The sequence below is a fragment of the Typopeltis vanoorti genome, chromosome 5 (assembly GCF_054136105.1).
Source record: "Typopeltis vanoorti isolate ZY-2024b chromosome 5, IOZ_Tvanoo_1.0, whole genome shotgun sequence".
Taxonomy (NCBI): Eukaryota; Metazoa; Arthropoda; class Arachnida; order Uropygi; family Thelyphonidae; genus Typopeltis; species Typopeltis vanoorti.
The window spans coordinates 76,454,188-76,476,421 of record NC_143553.1 but is presented as its reverse complement, the minus strand read 5'-3'; the positions used below and the strand labels follow the sequence as shown (position 1 = coordinate 76,476,421).

Sequence of the window (22,234 nt, the reverse complement as noted above, 5' to 3'; positions counted from 1 at the left end):
TTCAGAGAAAGGGCTAAGAGAGTATTGTATATATGTTCACTCAGAAGTATATCAACCCGACTGAGATTGTTAATATTAAGTAAACTTAGGAAATCTGTATTTAGAATTGATAATGTCTGTGTAAAATAAGCAAAGGGAAATTGTGTCTCAGGACCGAAATTGCTATTATTAAATGTGCATAAGAGATCTATGTATTAGAACTATGTCAAAACAGTTCGGAGTTGGGGTGACCAATCGGCCGTGGCTAAGAGTATGACGTAGTCACCGAGAAAGGGCACTCGCATTTGTAATATAAGGTGCGGCGCGAGACTCAAACTCTCTCTCTCTTGTTTTCTGTTCCTGTGTTCCCGTCCAATCCTGGATAGCTATGGAAGCTTGTCGCCGGTGCCCAGCAACAATCTCCCGGTTGCTGTTGTACCGAGTCGAACAAAGCCACCAAAGGAATGAAGTCAGAATTCCAGTAAAGAGTTGTTGGTAAGCTATACCAACGTGAAGTCAGCGAAGGGCAACCTTTGAAGATAGTGGAAGTAAGTCGCTGATGCCACAGAAACACATGGTGAGAAAATACGGAATTCTTGCATATCGAAAGTGAAAGCGTGGAGGGAAGTCACGGAAACCGCATGAAAAGAACAAGATGGTAATGTACAATTTTTCATATTCATTATAATCGTAAAAGGAATAGGAACCAAGGATTTAAGGAGCTCCATACATTAACTTACCCATAGTGCCTAAAAGACTGCTTGGACTGATTTGTCTGTGTCAAATAAGCTGGTGCCACTCTAAGCTTGTGCTGAGAAAGGAACCTAACCCTGAACTATTTGTCAGGAAGAAGCTATATGATATAATGTTAGATATTAGCCTGAATTGTTTCATTATTCAGATATAGGATTGTTTCATTTAAACATAAGAATTGAAATTTTGGATATCTTAACCTAAAGATGGGGGGGAGTTCAGACTCTCTAGCATTGAAATTACTACTTAAAGTGTATCTATGCAAGTGTATATAATAAATGTATTTCTTTATATCAAAGTTCATGAGTCTGTTGTCTCTGAGATTGAATTACCACTTATAAAACTTTCAGACTTGTATGAGTGAAGGGGGAAGCAATTTATGTAAGAAAGAAAAAGGGGGGAGCCACGACTGCACATCACGTGATCCCTTTGTTGCTTAGCGTTATATATTTGTGTATCAGAATTTAGTTGCCGGCTGGTGCAGTCGTTCTAAACAAAATACAAATTTGTCGGCAATGAAATAATTGATATGCATGAGAGATAAATAATACATAGAATAATTTAACATAAGAAAAAAAAAGTAAAAGTGACATGAGGCAGGACATAACACTACCATTACATGCAGCTAATGACCTGAGAAAGATTAGTGAGCCAGTTATGAAGGATGGAAAGTGAACCATAAACTGGCAGTTTGCTGGACAGCCTATGCCAGATGCTATCAAATGCCTTAAAATTGCTCTCACCTTGGTACTCTCTGAAGTAATGAAGAATGTCATCAACAGTCAACTTCTTCATCACTTTGAAAACTGCCAGCATGGATTTTGGTACTCAAGATCCACAGCAAAACCTCACATATATCACTCATTTGGACATATTATTATTATTATTACTGACACCTCCAGGGAGTTCAAAGACTCATCAAGGGAGGACACCTACTGTACATCTGTTTCCACCACTCAATCCACCAACGACAACTCACCGCAACTACATGAACGCCATCTACCACCTGTTCCTACCACAAGTACTTCCACAGACAATCACAAACGTCCATACCCACGGTGGGATTCGAACCCCCAGCCTTTTGGTTGGAGAGCAGATACACTAACCGCTCAGCCAACCAGGCTGGCTATGCCAAGCCAAGTGAACAGCACAGGTATCTCTAAACCTTTCCTTGGCATATGTCCAAAGATGAGAAATATATGTGAGGTTTGCTGTGGATCTTGAATGCCAAAATCCATGCTGTCAGTTTTCCAAGTGATGAAGTTGAGTGTTGATGACATTCTTCATTACTTCAGAGAGTACCAAGGTGAGAGCAATTTTTCAATAGTTAGATGCAGACATTTATCTCTTTTTCTTTTGAAATAGGCTAAATATAATCTTACATGCTTTGGGATGGATGATATGCTGAGTATAATATGACATAATGAGGATAAAGGATAGGTGTTAGTTCAGAAGCACATTCTTAAGTACATTTACGGTGATAACATTAGGACCAGGAGCCTTTTTTGGTATCTATGTTTATTCAGTATTCTTCTGATGGCTTTCTGGCCATCAGTTGGATGTGATTTCCTTAGTCATTATTGCACTAGTTGGAAGAGTGATGCCACGAGGTCAGCATTGTCATTAGGTGTTATTGCAATTGCAAGGAATCAGAAAGCACAATTGCCATTTGGGCATGAGGATGAATTTCCTGCATTTAATTCTCTTAGTCTTGCACTACAATCAAGAAATAAGTTTACATCATTCTCTAAATTCTTCCCAAATATAAAAGTTGGTAGCTTGAAAGCCACAGCAAATGATAATGAAGTTTTTTCAGACAATCAAAAGACAAAGGAGGCTCTGTGTGTTCCATCATTATCTTTTGAGAAATAGATCATTTAGTAAACTTTCATGATGAATTTGTTTGTTTGTTTGTAATATAACTTTAAGAAAAAACATTTCTTTGTAGCATCAAACCCACTAAGGGTTAATAACCTATAGCATTTAGTACAGTGGTTAGACTGAGGGTATTTTACTCAAGAGAGCAAATATTGAACTTCTTATTTTTCAAACCATTTCTGGCATTCATTAATGGGTGTAGTAGCAGTCTCAACCTATGCAATAAAGATATAGCATAGCTTTCATATATACACATTTTTATGTTTTAGATTATATTACCGTCTTGATTGGATAATAAAAACATTACTGTAATACTTAAGTCTTTCTATACTTGGGGTTTTTGTATAACATATCTTTTTCTGTGTCATAGAAAACAGAAAAAAAGCCATTCAAAAGAATTGAGACTGATGTTGTATTCATGTGGCACATATTAAAATTTTAAATTATTATTTATGATAATCCTATCTAGAAAAGGTAAGAAACTTATGGTACATTATTATTTTGGATGAGGTAAGCATTTGATAAGTGCTTCTGTAGCTCATTTGGTATAGACAAGCCCTTTAGTTGGAAAGTTCTGGGTTTGAATCCTGTCTATGATGTGAGGAACCTTTATCAGGTCTTTTTAATCAAATGCTTAGTTAGCTAATCTCATACTGTTGTAGAGATTTTTTTTTCTTCCAGAAACTGAGGTTTTTCATTCCTCAGAACATAAATATCAGCCCCATGAACACACAGTTCTACAGCCACAAAATACTTACTCTTACGGGATGCAGAAGAGGAGTGTTGCAGCAACTGCATTAATTCATCGTGACACCCCTAATCAGGTGTCCCATCCTGTTCTAAGGGATGAATGTGTTGAAGAACAAGCATTTGATAGAGAGTCCTGTACTAGAGACTAGACAATCTTTTTCAGGTTATTCCAAGTCTAGTAAATAAATCGTTGTCTTATCCTATACCATGAAAACAATCTACTCCCACTAAAGACATCAGTAAATGTACATATACCACAGTGGGATTTAAGCTTCCTAGCCTTCTTGCACTTTATTGTAAACCCTTCTGTTACAATAAAGCACAAGAGAATTGGCAGGGCCACCAATGAAAGAGGGGGGGGTAGAAAGAGGGTCAGATAGTTTCATTGCATAAAAGAAGTGCCAATATACACTTAGCAGTTATAGACTTGGTATTATCTCAGGCATATTGGTTATGGTAGTAAAAAAGTTGGTTAAACCCAGCATGAATTCAGGAATGGATGGATAAACATGGCAGGGATGTACTACCCAGTGGGAGGGGGGGGGGGCAGAATGGCTTTCTGAAGGAAGAGCCTTGCCTTAGTAATTTAGTCACTTTCTGTAATCATGTATTACTGGACTTTATAAAGTAATTTGATGGGATGCTGTATGGAAATCCATTATATAAACTAGAACCAATGAGAATGCATATGATATGACCTGGATAAGACAAGTGGCTGACAGATATGAATTGCAGGAATAGTATATGGTGAAGCAGAATCAAGGAGAAGGCAAGTGACCAATAGTATATTTTATAGGACTCTGTGGTTGAGTACCCTGCTATTGCTACTGTTATACTTAATTGTCACTGATATTAGGAACGATTTGAAGAGGAATATCCAGTTTGCTGATAATGTTAAGTTGGGGAAGGCATACAAGATGATTAGATTTTTTTTTTTTTTTAATATTAGTACCACACATGATAGATTCGCAAAACCATATCAGTTCCATGCATGAACAACTGGTTAAGAAGAAAGAAAGAAATTACTGATTTATTTTTTTAAATTCTGGAAATTGTCCTTGAAGAAAATAGTGAAGACGAGTGTGCTGGAGAATAGAGGTAGATGGAATGAAAGATGAGGATAAGGCATTGGTTCAGTAGGTTTGAAGCTGGACTGTGAAATAGTTGTTGATCAGCAACTGCATGTGGAGAAATAATGAAAGTCATTTCAATAGAACATTTCTGAATATCTGTGGCAAAGGCGTAATGCAGAAATAAAACATCTGTAAGAAACTGATTAGAATGAGTCCATAAGAAAGAGAGAGAGGGGGGGAAGGAAGTGGGGAAGGTATCTGGATGACCTTTTTATACATAGCAACAACCATTTTTAAGTTTTTTGATGTACCACTATAACCCCAGCCTGATTAGCTAAGTGCTTGATGTATCCACTCTCTAGCTGACAGGTTTCAGTTCTGAATCAAAAACATGGATGTTTTTTTGAGACTCGAAATTGCTTACAAAGTTCCATGTTTGATCCCTAGAGTAGGGTTTCTGGATTATGTAAAAAATAAATACATTTTTTAAAAAATAATAACAAAAATCCTTAGCCTACCCACAGTACTAATGCAATATAGCTTTATAACCTTTTGTGAGTGAGAGTCACATAAAAAAAAAAAAATACTGTCTTGCAAGGGAAAAGATACCAAGTTTTGTGGAGATTGAGGAGGCAATGTATATGATGTGTTTGTACCAGGAAAGTGTAGAGGTTACTAGTCCAAGAAGAGAAATCTGATTTTGTCTGTTAATTTGGGCATCATCACAGTGTGTGTGTGTGTGGGGGGGGGAATTGAAGTGAGATCTTTCTTGGTAGAAGTGTTTTGGCATCACTGAAGTTGACAAACTGAGTTAGCTGATTAATATAGATGTGAAAGAGCGAGCCCTTTAAAATAGAATTGACATTGTGGACAAAAGATAACGGTTACCAGTTTAATGTGGCAAAGTGTAAGCATGCATGCTTTGATTACACTGCAAGAAATTGATAAGACAAGGGATTTGATGACAGACAGGGAGCTGAAATTCAGGATAGGGAGACATATTGCAAACATGGGCAAAATAGTTGACACTTCATGCAAAATGCACTGGTGAGTACAGACCAATCAATCTAAGAAGGGACTAGAAGTTTATAAAATCTATTGTAACTGTGGTGTTAGGTTGGACAAACGAGACATTCTAGAGAAATCCATCAAAAAGAACGTGAGAGATGTGGAGAAAAATGGAGCATATAAATCTGGATCAGCCTTTCACATCACTAATGAAAACCATTAAGTCCATTGGGAAATCACCAAAATACCGTACATAGAATTTAACAGTTATGTACACAGATTTAAAGAGGCTAGTTTATTCGTATTGGGTTCTCCCCATTCCTCGACCGTCTCTTAGGACTGGTTGAGCCCTCCTAGTGAGGGATGAAGTATATATGTATGACTGTAGATCTTGTGTGTTATTGGGCTGGTTTGCCTGTTCTGAGGGATGAAAAACTCGAGTTTCTGGGTGAAAAAAAACCCTCTACCTCCGTATGAGACCAGCTAACTCACCTTTAGTCAAAAGAGAATCAGATAAAGGTTCCTCACGTCACGGACGAAATCAAAACCAGATCTTTCCACCAAAGAGCTTTGTCTATACCGACTGAGCTATGGAGGCTAGTGAGATGATACAATGTCTGACCAGTGTAATAAAAAACCGATGCCTGATATTAAATCAACTCTGGGCAGCTTACATAGCAAATCTACTTATTGATGAATTAGGCTATGACACAAAATATGTTATAACCTGTAACAATGACCCAAGCTCATGATATCTCATTCCTACATTCACCATTTGTTGAATAAAAAAAGTGTGTTTGTTATTTATGAGGGGAGGCTGAAAAAGTTCTGATAAACACTTAGAACAAAAATGATATTAAAGCAACTGATATAATCACAAGAAAGAACATATCTTAAAACCCTTTAACCCCCATGTTTCATCAAATTGTAATAATTGTTCTTTTTCTTTTAGGATTATATAAGAAGACATGTCAGAGGGGCCATCATCAAGTTTTTCTTGCTGCAAGAAAAGCCCACAACTGAGATTCACCAAACTTCATGTGAGACTTTAGGAGACTGTGCCCCAGCATATGCAACAGTTGCCAGATGGGCGGCCAAGTTTTAAACTGGGCATCCTGAGACAATAGATGCTCTCAGCAAAGTGGGTTGTATGTTTGAATGTCAATCAAAAAAGAGAATGCATGCTCGTCTCAAGGGATTTGGGTTATTTTAAGAAATCAGGTGCAAATGTTTTGGCTCATATTGTGACTGCTGATGAAACATGGATTCATCACTACAACCCAGAGACCAAATAACAGTCAATGATGTGGAGACACAAGGGTTCTCCACAGCCAAAGAGGTTCCAAACCCAAAAGTTAGCAGGAAAGGTTCTTGCCATTGTCTGTTGGGATTATGGATGGTGTAATCCTTACCAAAAATAAAAATAAGGTGAAACTGTTACAACAGCTGTTTATTCAACATTTCTGAAGAAATTGAAGGAGGCTGAAGGAAAAATCCCACAGGAAACTGAGTAGAGGCATGATGTTTTTGCAGGATAATGCACCTTCTCACACTGCTCATGAAACCCAACTTGGGTTTTCATTATCTGCTTCACCTACCCTATTCACCAGACATGGCCCCATCTGACTATTTCCTATTCCTGAATTTAAAGAAACACTTCAGAGGAACAAACTTTACCACAGATGATGAAGTCATATCTGCAGCTGAGGACTGGTTTGTGCAAAGCAATCTCAGCAAGACAATTTCCTGGTTAAAAATTAAAATAAATGAAAAGAAGGAAGTTTTTCTAAATATGCGTGTATTGAAGACTGTATTATTACACTTACTATCAAATTTCAAGGACAATAAATTTTACACACGGTTTTATATAGAAATCTTTTAAGCTCTATCAGAAAAAAATATTTTTAGAAGAAATTATATAATCTGTCACAACTTGCAATATTTTACATCCAATTTTTGTCAAAAGATGCTTTGGTTTCTTTGCTGACAATTTGTCCAAGTTTTAGATGCAGTGCATTCCTCAGCTTAATTTCTTTATTCATCTGCCAGAGAGCAATTGTTTTTGATCTGTAAAGTAATAGCTTATCTGATATTCAAAATTCATGTTCATCAGCAGCTTTTTGACTAAGAGATTGTATTCCCTGTGCTAAATGTAACAGCTGCTTCCAACGATGACCCTGCAGTCGACTTGCAGCTTGAGAGCTGTGTATAAATTCTTCAACAGATATTTGCATTTCTTGAACTTTCTGCTTAAGTGTATCCATTTGTTCATCTTTTTCAACCAACTACAAATAAGTTGAAAAAATTCATTAAATATAGGTATTTATAGGTAAGTCATATACAAATATAAAACTCAATTTTATTATGGTAAAGAACCAAAAGTAAATATACTTAAATTTATTAATATAACAGATAGCATATGCTCATCTTGCATTGTTAAACCAATACAATTAAAATGTACTAATCACTAAATTATACACATATGATTTAAATGATAACTGTTACATTATTTTAATCTGCATTATGGATGTTTTATTTATTAATTTATTTTTAAGGAACTATAGATGGATTGAAAAAGTTGAAATGCAGTAAAATGTCTGCACTTCAATGTTATAAAAATATATCTTAAACTGAAACAACTTACAGAGTGAGTGTATAAAATTAATTTAATAATTGATTAAATCAAAATATACAACACTTGATATTTTACAAGATTTTACACTTCTGAACCTATGCTTTCAGATGGTCAAAACTATTAAGCTGTGATTGGCTTCTTTGTCAAGATGAATGTCAGCACTAATTCCCATATTCATGGTAATTTCATATCATCATCTTTATTTACAGTGTCTGGATGTTTCAGCACCTCAGCTGCTTTAAGAAAGAGTCTTTCAGATTGGAATTTCGATTTTTTTCTCTCCATATGTGTTAGGCTTAATGGCCAATTAATAGCATCATAAAAGCTTATGCTATGAGAAGGTGAGTATTATTATTATATGGGTCCCTCTATGGAGTCCATAGCCTTATCGCAAAAAAGCCATAAGCCACATTTCACCAAACACTAACCATAATTTTCTCTCCTTGGAACTCATTCACCAACAGAGCATTCACCACTCATCAAGCAAAAAATCTAATCTCATGCCAACAACACTCTTACTGAATTTCCAGGGATGATCTCTAGTTCTCTTCATACTAATCATGTGCTGAAAAATTTCTTCCATGTTATTACATGACACCTCCAGGGAGTCCAAGGACTCATCATGGGAGGGCACTCTATTCTACTCTAATAATAAAATAATAATAATAAGTTAATGCCTTTCTATTCACAATATAGGGAGTAGGCGAGGCCTTTAAACCCTATCTAGCTTTTGGAGACTGATTGGGCAGTTCAATCTCCACCGGTAGCAATCAAAGATAGCTGGCCCATGTCTATCATTAATTATACACAGCTACTGACAAAGAGACATGGAAAACAAGTGCTGCCATCTCTTGGTACCTAATCCTAACAGGATATGTTACTGTCTAAAATAATGTGGGTTCTACGATTGATTTTCTTGAGTTTATGGGATGAAAAAACCCTAGTTTCTGGAAGAAAAATCCGCTTGCCCGTGCCAGAGATCAACTAACTCAGGAACCAGTCGAAAAAAGGCTAAGAAAAAATTCCTCCAGTTGGCGACTGGACACGAACTCTAGGTCTAACTTAACTTTGTGCAGCCAAGCGCAGAGGATGCAAGCACCACTTGCATCCACTGAGCTACACAGTATTTTCTCTATTCTACTCTACTTTGCTAAATACATCTTTCATATTATTCCTATAAAATCCATTAAGTAATTTATATGTCCCATTCATATTTTCTCCTCTGTTTTGTTTACAGCCAATTTCTGTAAAACACATCTTCAATCTATCTTCATAAGGACATTCCATAGATCTACCATCTTGGTCACCAGCCTTTAGATCCTCTTCATCTCTTTCACATCCCAAAGAAACCCAGGTGGCTAGATTTGCAAATAATAATCCAGATAGAGCCTTATAAAGAGGTAGTTTATGTTCTTCAATAATCAGGTAATCTACGACTATTTTATTTTAGCCACTTTTTTTGCAATATGCCCTCTGAACTTTAACATAGTCCACCAGCAGCACTCAAAATTCCTAGCTTCATTAATTTCTTGCAGTCCAATTCAATCGCTGTAGTAGCACATAGTTGGGAATCTTTTCATCCCAAAATGCACAACCTTACACTTCACCACATTAGATTGAACAACTATTTTCCTTTTCCTATACTATCAGATCTCTGCATAATCTTTATTAACTATTGCTCTGTCCAGTTTTGCATCAGCAAACAACCTGAATATTTCCTCACAGATCATTTCCTACATCATTATCATTAATGAACAAATTAAACAGCAGTGATGGTGCAGTATCTTGTGGCACCACTGTTAGTCACACCTGCTGGACTCTGTTGTGCCGTAAACTACACTCTGTCTGTTCATTAGCTATCTTCTTTCCACATCACCAACTTCATATTCAAACTAATTTGCTCCAATTTATGAAATAGAGTTCCATGCAATATCTTGTAAAATGCCTTTACAAAGTCAAGCAGTATAATTGTGTAGCTATTCTCCTTTCCAACTCACCTGTTACTTTATTATAAAAAGCGAGTAAATTACTGATGCATGATCTATCCTTTCACAAAACTGCTGTTTCTCCATACACTATCCTATTACTATCTCTTCCTGAATGTTGTCCTTATCTTCTCCTTGGTCATCACTTCAGATATGCTGATTGGTGTCTAATTTGCTACTTCTGTCCTGTAGCCTCCTTTATCCAACAGAATTATTTTCCTCTCTTCCCACTCTCAAGAACTGTTGAAGTGCAAATTTACTAGCCAAAAAATTTATAATTCCCTAGCACATTCTCATAATACACAAGCTAATATTAATATCCTATGTAACTTTCCTTCATTTACCTCTGTTTACACATTAGTCTTTGTCATATCTGTTACTGCAAGTCCACCTGGTTGATAGTAGGTGGAGTTGCAGTTATTTTCCTTTCACTTGTTACATGCCAAAAGAACTCTTTGGGATTACCTTTAGCTTTCTCAGCCAATTTCTTATTTTGCTTTCTTTACCATACTAGTTACCTTTCTAGAATTCTTTATACTGTTCATGAGCTTTTCTTTCTTTTTTTTTCAACTCCTGTTTAATGATGCTGTTCAACCATTTAATTCTGATATGATCTCTCCTCCTGATTCTAGTCTGATACTACTTCCTTCACTTGCTCCCCCTTGACTATTTTTCCAATCTACTAATATCATTCCCCTGCAGCCATAGCACCTCCTGGGTCAAAAATGTATGATCACTCTGACCAACTGGTGGCAACCTTGGTTGCAGACAGATCCTCTGATGCAATTCAGATTCAGCACACACAATCTCCTAGCACCTTCCATCACATGCTGCCTTTTATTTTATCAGGTAATTATTCCTTGGTAGCTGGACAAATCCCATTTCTTTTTTTATCCTTCTAGTATGTGCCCTCATAGCTAAAGACTCCATAATAATTACTTGCTCTCTACTCTAACTAATTTGCCAGGGCAATACCATATCCATCCATTTTATCCCATTGGCTTCTATCTCACACTAGATAGCTGGTGTGGATAGAGGAGAGCTTATCCTATTTGTCTTTTATCTATCTCAGATGTTTAGAAATTCCCTCTGTAGGTTTTAAAATGGCACCTTTTACATAGGGCAGCCACAGTATCAGAAGACTCAAGGTTTTGTGGAAAGATGTTGGAGAGAGTGACCATATGGTTTTGACTTGGAAAATGAATAGACATGCAGGAGTATCAAAGAAATGGGAACGTATGTGGAATTATAAAGCAGGTGATTATAATAGTCTTAGACGTCAACTTGGGGAAGTTTTGTGGAGGGAGGAATTGGACGGCCGGGATATCATTAATGCTTGGGAAATTGTGAAGGAATATTTGTTGGCAGCAATGGTAAGCTGTATTCCACGAGTGAAGAAGAAGACACAATTTGGAGTAAAGTGGATGACAAACAATATTAAACAGGAAGAGATATAAGGAGATAGGTGAAGAGAAGATGCATGAAGAATATAAGACACAGGCCAAAAGAGTGACTAGTATGGTAAGGAAGGTGAAACTGGAATATGAGAAAAGCTATGTGGCCAGTAGGAGGAGAAATGACTGTGGAAGAATGACATTGTGGGATAAAAATGGGAATAGAGTGACTGATGCAGAGGACATAGTGGAATTGTTCAATGAACACTTTATTGGAGTATTTCATCCTGAAGGAGTCAATTTGAATACTAGAGGGATAGAGCAGGTTTGAGGTTTAGAGGTGCAGGAGGAGAGTGTGTTCCACATACTGAGTACTCTGGATGTCAGTAAAGCTGCAGGACTGGATGGTATTTCACCAAGAGTTTTGAGAGAATGTGCTAAGGAACTGATAGTGCCCTTGACCTGGCTTTTCAATGAAAGTCTGGCTGCGAGAAAGGTGCCCATGGAATGGAAGGAAGGTAAGATAGTGCCATTGCATAAATGTGGTAGTAGACTGGAAGTGTCTAATTATAGGCCAGTTTGTGTGTCATCAGTAGTTAGTAAGATCTTGGAAAAAGTAGTGAAGGACCATATACAGCATTGGGCAGATGAGGGTAATGTTATCAGTGAGAATCAACATGGATTTGTGAAGGGGCACTCTTGTTTAAGCAATATGCTAGCCTTTTATGATAAAGTTACAAGAACATTAGATGAGGGAAAGGCATATACTGCCATTTTCCTAGACTTAGCAAAGGCATTTGACAGGGTGCCACATGATAAGCTGATATTCAAGTTGCCGCACATGGGTCTGGATGTCAGATTGGTCAACAGAATTCAGGATTGGCTATCCGATAGTATTAGAGAGTTGTGTATGGTGGAGCAATATCAAAGAGGCAGAAGGTTACAAGTGGGGTTCCACAGGGCTCAGTACTGGGACCTATATTGTTTAACCTTTATATCAATGACATTGCCTATGGATTGCAAGGGAATATTCAGTTGTTTGTGGATGATGCGAAGCTGGGAAGGGTTATTAGTAATAGTGCAGATGTGGTAGCCCTGCAAGAGGATTTGTATAAGTTAGATAGATGGGCAAATGAATGGGGGTATCAGTTTAATGCAGCAAAATGTAAGGTCTTGAGGGTTGGGACACATCGATGGGACACTGCATACTCTATGGGAGGAGTTAAACTGGAGGAAGTAGGAGAGACAAGAGATCTGGGTTTGATGATTGATAGAAACCTGAAATTTAGAGGACATATTGCAAAGGTAGTGAAGGTAACGCAGAGGATTGCTGCAATAATGAGAAGGACACTGACCTGCAGAGATAAAATGGTTATCATTCCATTGTATAAGACTCTGATCAGACCACACTTAGACTATTGTTCTCAGATCTAGTCCCCAGGATTTGAAGGAAATAAATTAAGGGTACAAAGGCGGATAACAAAGATGTGTCGGGACTGTACAATGTTAGTTATGAGGATCGGCTGAGGGAGTGTGGACTGCAGAGTTTGGTGGATAGAAGAAGGAGAGGTGATATCTCTTTCTTTTAAGGTTACACGGTGATCAGCATTCATATTAATTAAATTAGGGAAACAAAACACACGTGTTAAAAAGATTATTTTACTGATTACAAATAAAATATTTTATTTTATTTTATTTTATTTATAATCAGTAAAATAATCTTTTTAACACGTGTGTTTTGTTTCCCTAATTTAATTAATATGAAGGAGAGGTGATATGATTGAGACTTTTAAACTGTTGAGAGGTGGTTACAGGATTGACACTGGGGAGTTTTTTCGCTTGGTTGAACAGCGGGAAGGAGTCATGACAAGGGGCCATCCCTGGAAGTTTCGAAAGGAAACTGTGAGAAAGAGGGTGAGGAGTGATTTCTTTGCATGGAGTTTAGCAGGTGGTTGAACCATGGAATGCAATGCCTGATGGAGTGGTGAGAGCGAGGACGGTCAATGCTTTTAAGGAGTGGTATGACAGACTGTGTTTCCTAGGAGGGACCTCCCTCGATGAGGCTTGATAGACTTGTGTTTCTTAGGGAGGACCTCCCATGATGAGTCTTTTGACTCCATGGAGGCCTGAATAATAATAATAATAATTCATTGTATAAGAGGTTTTTTTTTTTTTTTTTTTTTCTTTGTTGTTGTTAAAACTATTTTATTCAAAGATAGTGTGCTTAATTCTTAAATTGCTGTACTGGAGGTAGCAATTTCTTTGGTACTGTTTGCAAGTGTCATAATAATAATACCTGATTTTTTGTAAACTGTGTATGTGAGCAAGTTATTTGAGTTTAATTTTTGTAATAACCAACATAGCTATGGGATGGAAAATGTTAATTTGACAAGATATTTAAAGTGTCCATAAAACTATGTGGCCAGATGGTGTGGTCTTCCTGTAACATGTATATTTTAATTCTACAATAAAACTTATTTTATTATGAAGAGTCTATCTATAGTATTTATCAAATCATGAAACTAATTATATGGAAGTGAAATAAGGACAATGAAGAATAAACTTCAGAAATGTAACGTGCCATTTCTCAGAATGAAATTTTTGAGAACAGCAGGCCACATTAAACAAGATACAGAAATTTTACACACAGTAATTAATTATAGTTAAACCCATTATAAATAATGGGTTTAACATGTGGACAGAATATCCATTTGGAATCAGAGAAAAAAATCCTCAAAGAGATGGCATTGAGGCCACTGGGCCTAATATTATTAAAGGATGATGGCAACAAATAGCATAATTGTGTAGCCACAACAAATTTCTGCATCACTATGACTTCAACAGTAGTATCATTTTCTTTCCAAAGGATATGGATCTGGTATGCAAACGAAGGTCCACACAGACCACTAAAATAGATACGTGTTAGATCTGAAATAGGCGACTTCAAACTTTACTTGACGTCACCATTCCAGAATCTAACAATTAACATAAAAACATACTTGCATACTTATCTTTTAATGCAGCATAAATGTGTTTTTGCTTATAACAACTTCCTATATGATGAACTGTGAATTTTGTGAATTTTAAAGTTTTATATCTAAGTGTCTAACATGAACGTAAGTCAGAAAAAGGGGCAAAATAAGAGAGGAATTATTAATGAAATATTGTAGGTGAAAGAATGTGTACTATTCAATAACATAGGGCAAAGATCACCCTAAATACTGTAAGATCAGGGTAAGCACCTGCTGGCATCACATCTTAGAAGGCATCATGACGCATACGTTCCCCGAAACAAGAAGTCCTGTATGTTAATCGGTGAAGTCACCCAAACGGAGACCAATGGGTGAGACGATAAGATATCTCAAACTCGGAAAGGTGGTGCTCTAGGAGAGCGAATAAAACCCGCGACACGGAAGTAAATGACCCCTTTTTTTTCTTGTTCCTGAGTTTCTCTCCATGTGCTCTGAGAGTTCTTCGCGGTTCAGCTCTCATTTTTGAGGGCTGACTTACGATAGAGTTCGGTATGACACTGCAGTAGAGTTTTGACAAGACTAACCGCAGGCCGTGGTGAGAAGATCATCGACATAAAAATCTAAGCAGAAGGGTAGCGTCCAGCCCAGGCGAGCATGTGTAACCCACGTGGCGATAAGGTCGAGACAACCAGATTCAAAACAAAGAACGGCAGAAAACCGAAGAAAGAGAATAGATAAGTACTCTCACTTGTTCTAGCTCCTTTTTGAGAATTGACTAACATTTAAGAGAACGCAATCTGAAATTTGTATTAAAAGAAAGAGTGAAGAATTAAGATCTGTGTAAATGACTATGTTTTCTTGAAGCGAAAACTTTAAAGACTTTCAACCAGATAGAGATTCTGTCATGTTTATTCCGAGAGAGGTTATAAAATGTGTTAAAGTACCTTAATGTCCAAAATGAGTTGTAATCATAAATGTCATATGTATTGAGTTATTGAACTTACTGATATTTTGAAGTAAAGTACTAAAATGCTTTAGGACTGAGAGAGTGAATGAAAGGTAGGGGTTTAACATTAGATTTGATGATCAATTTAACTTGTATGGCATTACTAATTGAATTTAATAAATGTTCTGATTCTTTACTTATATGTGTTTCTGATCATGATGACTGACTCTGACCCTTCATAAAACATCGAACCTAAGAACGAGTGTGTGTGCAGGAATACCCCAATTGAAAGTAAGGGCACGACTGCAAATAAGAATAAAATTATGTCAGAGAGCCCAAGTTTCTGGAAATTAGATTTATATTGTTAGTAGCACCTGATATTCTATAATTAACCTAAAGGCAGAGTCTATCTCTAACTTTAAGGCTCAGGCTGGCGCAGTACAAAAATAAATTTGCCTGAGTGATCAGGATAATTTATAGAATTCAGGGAATGGGTAAACTTCTGGTGGCCCTTAAAGGTTAAGCTACGTAAGAAGGAGCATAAGAGAAGTGAGACATAAGGCTAAGCTTATTATTAATGTGGATCGCATAACAATGACGCAACCTACTTAACGTGGAGACACATAGAATTTGATATTGCGACTGTAATAATAAAGGCTAAAATTGAATGAGTTGTCCCGATATATCAATGAAAGATACAAGATACACATTATAGGAAAGAAGGGACGATGCAACACATGTATATATAATAATAATAAAATTTGGAAAATCAAAAATAGGAAAACTAAAACCAAACTATGACCATCTTAGTTTGATGATAATAAAAGGAAAGGGGGAGATGGTCAAAAACATAACACACTGTGATAAAATGAATTAATGGAATAAATCAAACAAAACAAACTTTTCATAAAAAAAAAATTATATATATTTTTCATTACCAGCTAATAAGCATCCAGTAAACAGGGTAGTGGTCTTACATTGGGCAATGAAAATTGTTTACCATCTAAGGAGTTTAAGAGATAATTATGAAAATCAAGTTATGAAAATTATGAAAATCTACGTTTGTTGGCTTAGTATGGTGTCTATTCTCTGACAAACATGCTGTAGATTCATGTCCTATTGTGACATAATTATCTCTTAAACTCCTTAGATGGTAAACAATTTTCATTGCCCAATGTAAGACCACTACCCTGTTTACTGGATGCTTGTAAAAAGAACATGTTTTGACCTCTACAGCAGGAGAAGTGAATTATCCAATCATTAGCTCACTCATGGTAATAAATGACAGGTTTACCTTTTGTAGATGATATTCACATTAAAACAAAAATATGGAGCAATATTATGGATGTAAAGCATGGATAATAGGAACAGCAGATAAAAGAAAACTAGAGGCACTAAAGATAAAGGGCTACAGACCTAAGGAGGAATGATCACTTTTGCAAAATTATTAATGAAAGAAAGGATAAACTAATTGGACATATTCTGAAACATAAAATTATAATAAAATCCATCACAGAGAGGAAATAAGGAAAAATATGATAGAGAAAGGCTCGTATATCAACCAGACCAAGAAAGATGTGAATGCAAATTCCTATAAGGAAATGAAAAGACCAGCTAGATTAGTCTATGATATGATCTGCATCACTACTAATCATAATATACATTATTTGATTCTGTATTTCTTAATTCAAACCAAGGTTCTAAGTAATGAATAAAAAAATATTATAGCAGTATATCTACAATTCTTTAGCTATAGTTCTACTTATGCCTACAACGATTCATAAATCTCAGAGAAAAAAATCCTAAAAGAGATGGCATTGAGGCCACTGGGCCTATTATTATTAAAGGATGATGCCAACAAATAGCATAATTGTGTAGCCACAACAAATCTCTGCATCACTATGACTTCAACAGTGGTATCATTTTCTTTCCAAAGGATATGGATCTGGTATGCAAACGGAAGTCCACACAGACCACTGAAATAGATAAAAGAAAACTAGAGGTACTAAAGATGGAGGGCTACAGACCTAAGGAGGAAATAAGGAAAAATCTGATAGAGAAAGGCTCGTATATCACCAGAACAAGAAAGATGTGAATGCAAATTCCTATAAGGAAATGAAAAGACCAGCTAGATTAGTCTATGATATGATCTGCATCACTACTAATCATAATATACATTATTTGATTCTGTATTTCTTAATTCAAACCAACGTTTTAAGTAACGAGTAAAAAATATTATAGCAGTATATCTACATTGCTTTAGCTATAGTTCTACTTATGACTACAATGATTCATAAATCTCAGAGAAAAAAAAATCCTCAAAGAGATGGCACTGAGGCCACTGGGCCACTGCCAGCCTGGCTGGCCGAGTGGTTAGCAAATCCCACCTTAGGCATGGATGTTTGATTGTCTGTGGAAATGCTAGTGGTGATGGTCAGCAGTAGATGACGTTCGTGTAATTGCAGTCGGTGGGTTGATTGAGTGGTGGAGACAGAGTAGGTACCCTCCCTCGATGAGTCTTTGGACTCCCTGGAGGTGTCAAATAATAATAATAAATAGGATGCTTCAAAAGAAAAAAAATCTAAAACATGCATCCAAAAGATTAGATGCATGTTTGGATGGCATTAGTCTAATATACTTATGATAAAAATGCATGTATATTCATTATTATTACTTCTGAACCTCCATGGAGTAAAGTGCATCACAGCCAAACTAAACAGACCACAATAAACCTTCCTTTGAAAAATTTAGCAATGGGTATTTTGCTGAATTTTCCGATTTAATTTGAGCATAGCATTCTTTAAACTCTAAAAAAGAAGCAGAATCCCTTAATATTATTCTTTATAAGAATGATAACAGACCTGCAAACAAAGCAGAATAAGTAATAATAATAATAATAATATATCATTCTCCTTACTTATTCTGCTTTGTTTGCAGGTCTGTTATCATTCTTATAGGGCACCTACTCTACAACTCTCTGTCTCCACCAACTACAACGAACTACATCATTGCCTCCACCAATGCCATCTACTGCCCATCATAATCACTAGTATTTTCACAGATAATCACAAATAATGTTCATTTGTGTTCGAATCTCCATGCCCACAGCGGGATTCGAACATTTAGTTTTTGTTGCTGCATATGTGAGAATTCAGTTACACAAGTATATGCTGAACAGTAACAACTTGAAAAATGCTCTGCTTTCTTGATAAATGTGGCTATTCGTCATACAAGTTGCTCCAATTCACTTACTGTTTCCATAAATGTGGTAACAGAAGGCTGTAATTCCTCATACCTGCCTTCTTCAATTGCTTTGGCATGGTTATCTTCCTTGCTGGTTTTCATAACAACATAGCTCTTTGAAATACAGAGCTATGTGAAATATTTTTGGTTCCTTTTATTTAATCCAATGATTCATAGTGAATTGCACTACTTTAAATGTAAATTAGTATTGGTGAAAATGAATATAAACAATGACAATAATGTCTAACAAGTGCATATACATACAGTTTCACTAATTCAGATATAAATTTCATCTGTAAGTGTGAAAATAAATGTTGACAATGACATCTAATAGGAATCAAAAAAGAACAGGAGACTGTATGAAAGCAAAGCTTTTTTTTTTTTTTTGTGACTCCCACCCATGCAAGGCTTATTTGAGAGTGGATTAGACAAGAAACACCGAAATTAGTACAAGAGAAGAGAATGTTGAAGATAAGAAGGGATACATCAGAAAAATTAGAGGAGCAATGCAGAAGTGTAATGAGGTGAAAAAAGCAGTCAGAATAGATAAGATGAAATGGTTAGAAGCCCAATGCAATAATATAGAACAGCGCTATGGAGAGCATAAAACTAGGGAGGTGTACAAAATGATTAGAACCATTAATAAAAGGTGGCAACCAAAATAGACCAAAATTAAAGATGAAAAAGGCAAAGTATTGATGAATAAAGATAAAACTGTACAGCGGTGGACAAGATACTGCAGTGAGTTATATGAAGAAAAACTAGATTTAGATAGTGTTGGGAAACTGATTGAAGAATTGAAGCAGATACCACCACCAGGTAATGAATATAATATGGACGTTTTAAGATGAGAGGAAGAAAGGAATTACAAGAGTCCTGGTAATGATAACATACTAGAGAAATGATTAAATATGGTGGCAAAAGTATGGTTACAGACAGTGGCGCACCCAGGGAGGGAGCCAAGGGGGGCCCCTGCCCCCACTCCCCAAAAAAAAGAAAGAAAAAGGAAATAAACACTAGAAAAATTTCCAAAAATCTTTTCCTAATTAAAATAAATTTTTTTATTTATGTTATGTCTTCTATTTCTATACTACTTATCATGTATTGGCGATCACTGCAGATGCTCAGTCATAGGTCGTATGCAATGCGTAGTGTGTATTCGTAAATCGTCTACGCAACTCGGTCCCCCCACTCCAAGATTAAATCTTGAGTGCTCCCCCCCCCCAAGATTAAATCCTGAGTGCACCACTGGTTACAGAAATGCACCAACTATGTAATATGGTATGGAAAGAAGGGAAAATGCCAGAGGAGTGGGTGAAATCAATATTAGTGACATTTATACAAGAAAGGAAATAAGCTAGAATGTAAAAATTATAGAACAATTGCTTTGACATGTCACCTTGGTAAGATGATGATGATGATATTGACAGAAAGATTGAGAACACAATTGGAAGCATACCTTGCAAACAAGCAAGCAGGGCTAAAGAAAGAAAGAACTACAATTCAATGGATTTTGACAATGCGGTTAATAGCAGAGAAAGATAGGAAAAAAACAAAAACATACATACAATAAAACCCCTTTTTTACACTTTCAGGGCACACTGATGGAAAAAAAGTATAAATAGCAAGAAAGTGTAAATAGCAGAAAATGTAAAAAAACATTAAAAAAAGGCTAAAAGATGACTTACTGCTAGTATGTGAGTCTACATACTAGATTACAAAATTAATAACTGAAAATAAATGAATTTACAATTACTTACATTTATCTATTTAAAAAAATCTTTAATTGTTGATTGTTTTTGCTTTTCGTTTTTTTTTTGACATAGCACCAGATTGCTTGACCTGTTTTTTACTATCGTGTTCAAAGTGGACACAGAGAGTCCGTCCAAGATCTTTTGCTAAATGCACACGTGTTCCGGCATGCCAATCTACACATTGCAGAATTGCCATCTTTTCTTCTCCATGGATTAGTAACATGGAAAGTCCACCACCGCAACTTGAAAGCATCTTTCACATGCTAAATTACGTAGCAGAAATTCTGCAATATCAATTCGTACTGTGATTGAAAAATCACGGTATCGCTCATCACTACATTACTGCTGCAAGCATGCAAGTCACCGTGATGACGGAAACGAAACTACAGCCGAAAGCAATGTCATCTGGGAACAGAAATGCACAGATTTCCACATAAATTGATTCGAAAATCAGTACTGCCACCTGAGAAAAAAACACAAATCATGGAAAATAATGTCCACATCAAGTTGTTAATAGCGGGAAAACAATATATCATAATAATAAGCCTTAAGACGGGACCAACAGAAAATGACGTAAATGGCAGGAAAACGTAAATTGCGGGAACGTAAAAATGGGGTTTTATATTAATAGCTATATTAAAATATGTGTATAAGAATGCAGTTGCAGCAGTTAGAATAGGTGATGATATGGGGTAATGGTTTAAAACAAGCAGAGGTACTAGACATGGAGACCCAATATCATGAAACATTTTCATTGCACATTTAGAAAGCGCAATGGATAAAATGAAGGAAGAGGTAGAACGAATATCAGTACCATGGGATAAGAATTAACAATCTACGATTTGCAGACGACATTGTCATTATTGAAGAAGACAAAAGAGAACTACAAAAAACATTGAATCTGTTAAATGAGGAAGGGAAGAGATTTGGGGTTTAATGGAAAAACAAAGACAATGATATTTGGTGAGAAGAACATGAAACAAAAGATACAAGTGGATGGAATTGATATAGAAAATGTAGAACAATTCACATATTTGGGAAGTAAAATGACACATGATTTGGACTGCAAAAAATAAATAAAGATCAGGATTGCAAAGGGAAGAACAAATCTGAAGGCCATGGATAACATCTGGAAAAGTAAAGTGATCAGCCTGCAAACAAAACTAAGAGTATTGGAAACATGCATCTTCAGGAGTGTACTGTATGGATGGCGAAACGTTGGCAATAAATAAGGAATCAAGAAAAAGAATTTTGGCATTTGAAAGAACTTGTTACAGAAGGATTCTAAGAATAGGATGGGTCCAAAAAAATCACAAATGAAGAACTGTATCGGAATATACAACTAAAGGAGAATCTAATGCAGAAGATTATACATTGGAAGCTGCAATTATTTGGACACATCTGCAGAATGAGTGAGGACTGGAAGATAAAGACGTTCATGTTTGGTATCATGGATGGTGTAAACAGAAGAGGCAGACCATACAGAGAATGGATAGATGACATAAAAGACTTGTGTGGAATGGGTTTACAGAAACTGTGACACTGTGCACTGGACAAAAAAAGGTGGAAGAGGATAGTGAAGGAGGCATCAGACACCAATGGGCAGTGAACCCATGGTTCATGATGATGATAATGATAATGATAGTATATTCGTACCATGGGCAGACTAAGGATTTTTTTTCCCCATTTCACTGATTTTATATCTGTATTTTTTTACTTATTTCTTGCATAGTTCCTGAAACCTTGCTCTAGAGACCAAATATGGAACTTTTTCAAGTCACTTCAGGCCCCCAGTAAGCATGGTAGTGGTCTCACACCTAGCAGTGTAATTCAACTCCCACCTGAAAACAATCATGACTAAAAT

The 22,234-nt window shown here is 36.2% G+C and overlaps 1 protein-coding gene across 2 annotated transcripts in view; it reads right to left on the bottom strand.

The window, feature by feature from the left end:
• Positions 1-7,218: 7,218 nt before the first annotated feature.
• The window catches only part of LOC150106553 (uncharacterized), a 197,162-nt gene continuing 182,146 nt past the window's right edge, over positions 7,219-22,234 (bottom strand). For both annotated transcript variants that reach the window (XM_090392528.1, XM_090392527.1), the window contains one exon: positions 7,219-7,726. In XM_090392528.1, the coding sequence (XP_090248654.1) occupies positions 7,535-7,726 (192 nt within the window). In that variant the 3' untranslated portion in view covers positions 7,219-7,534. The remainder of the gene's footprint in view (positions 7,727-22,234) is intronic.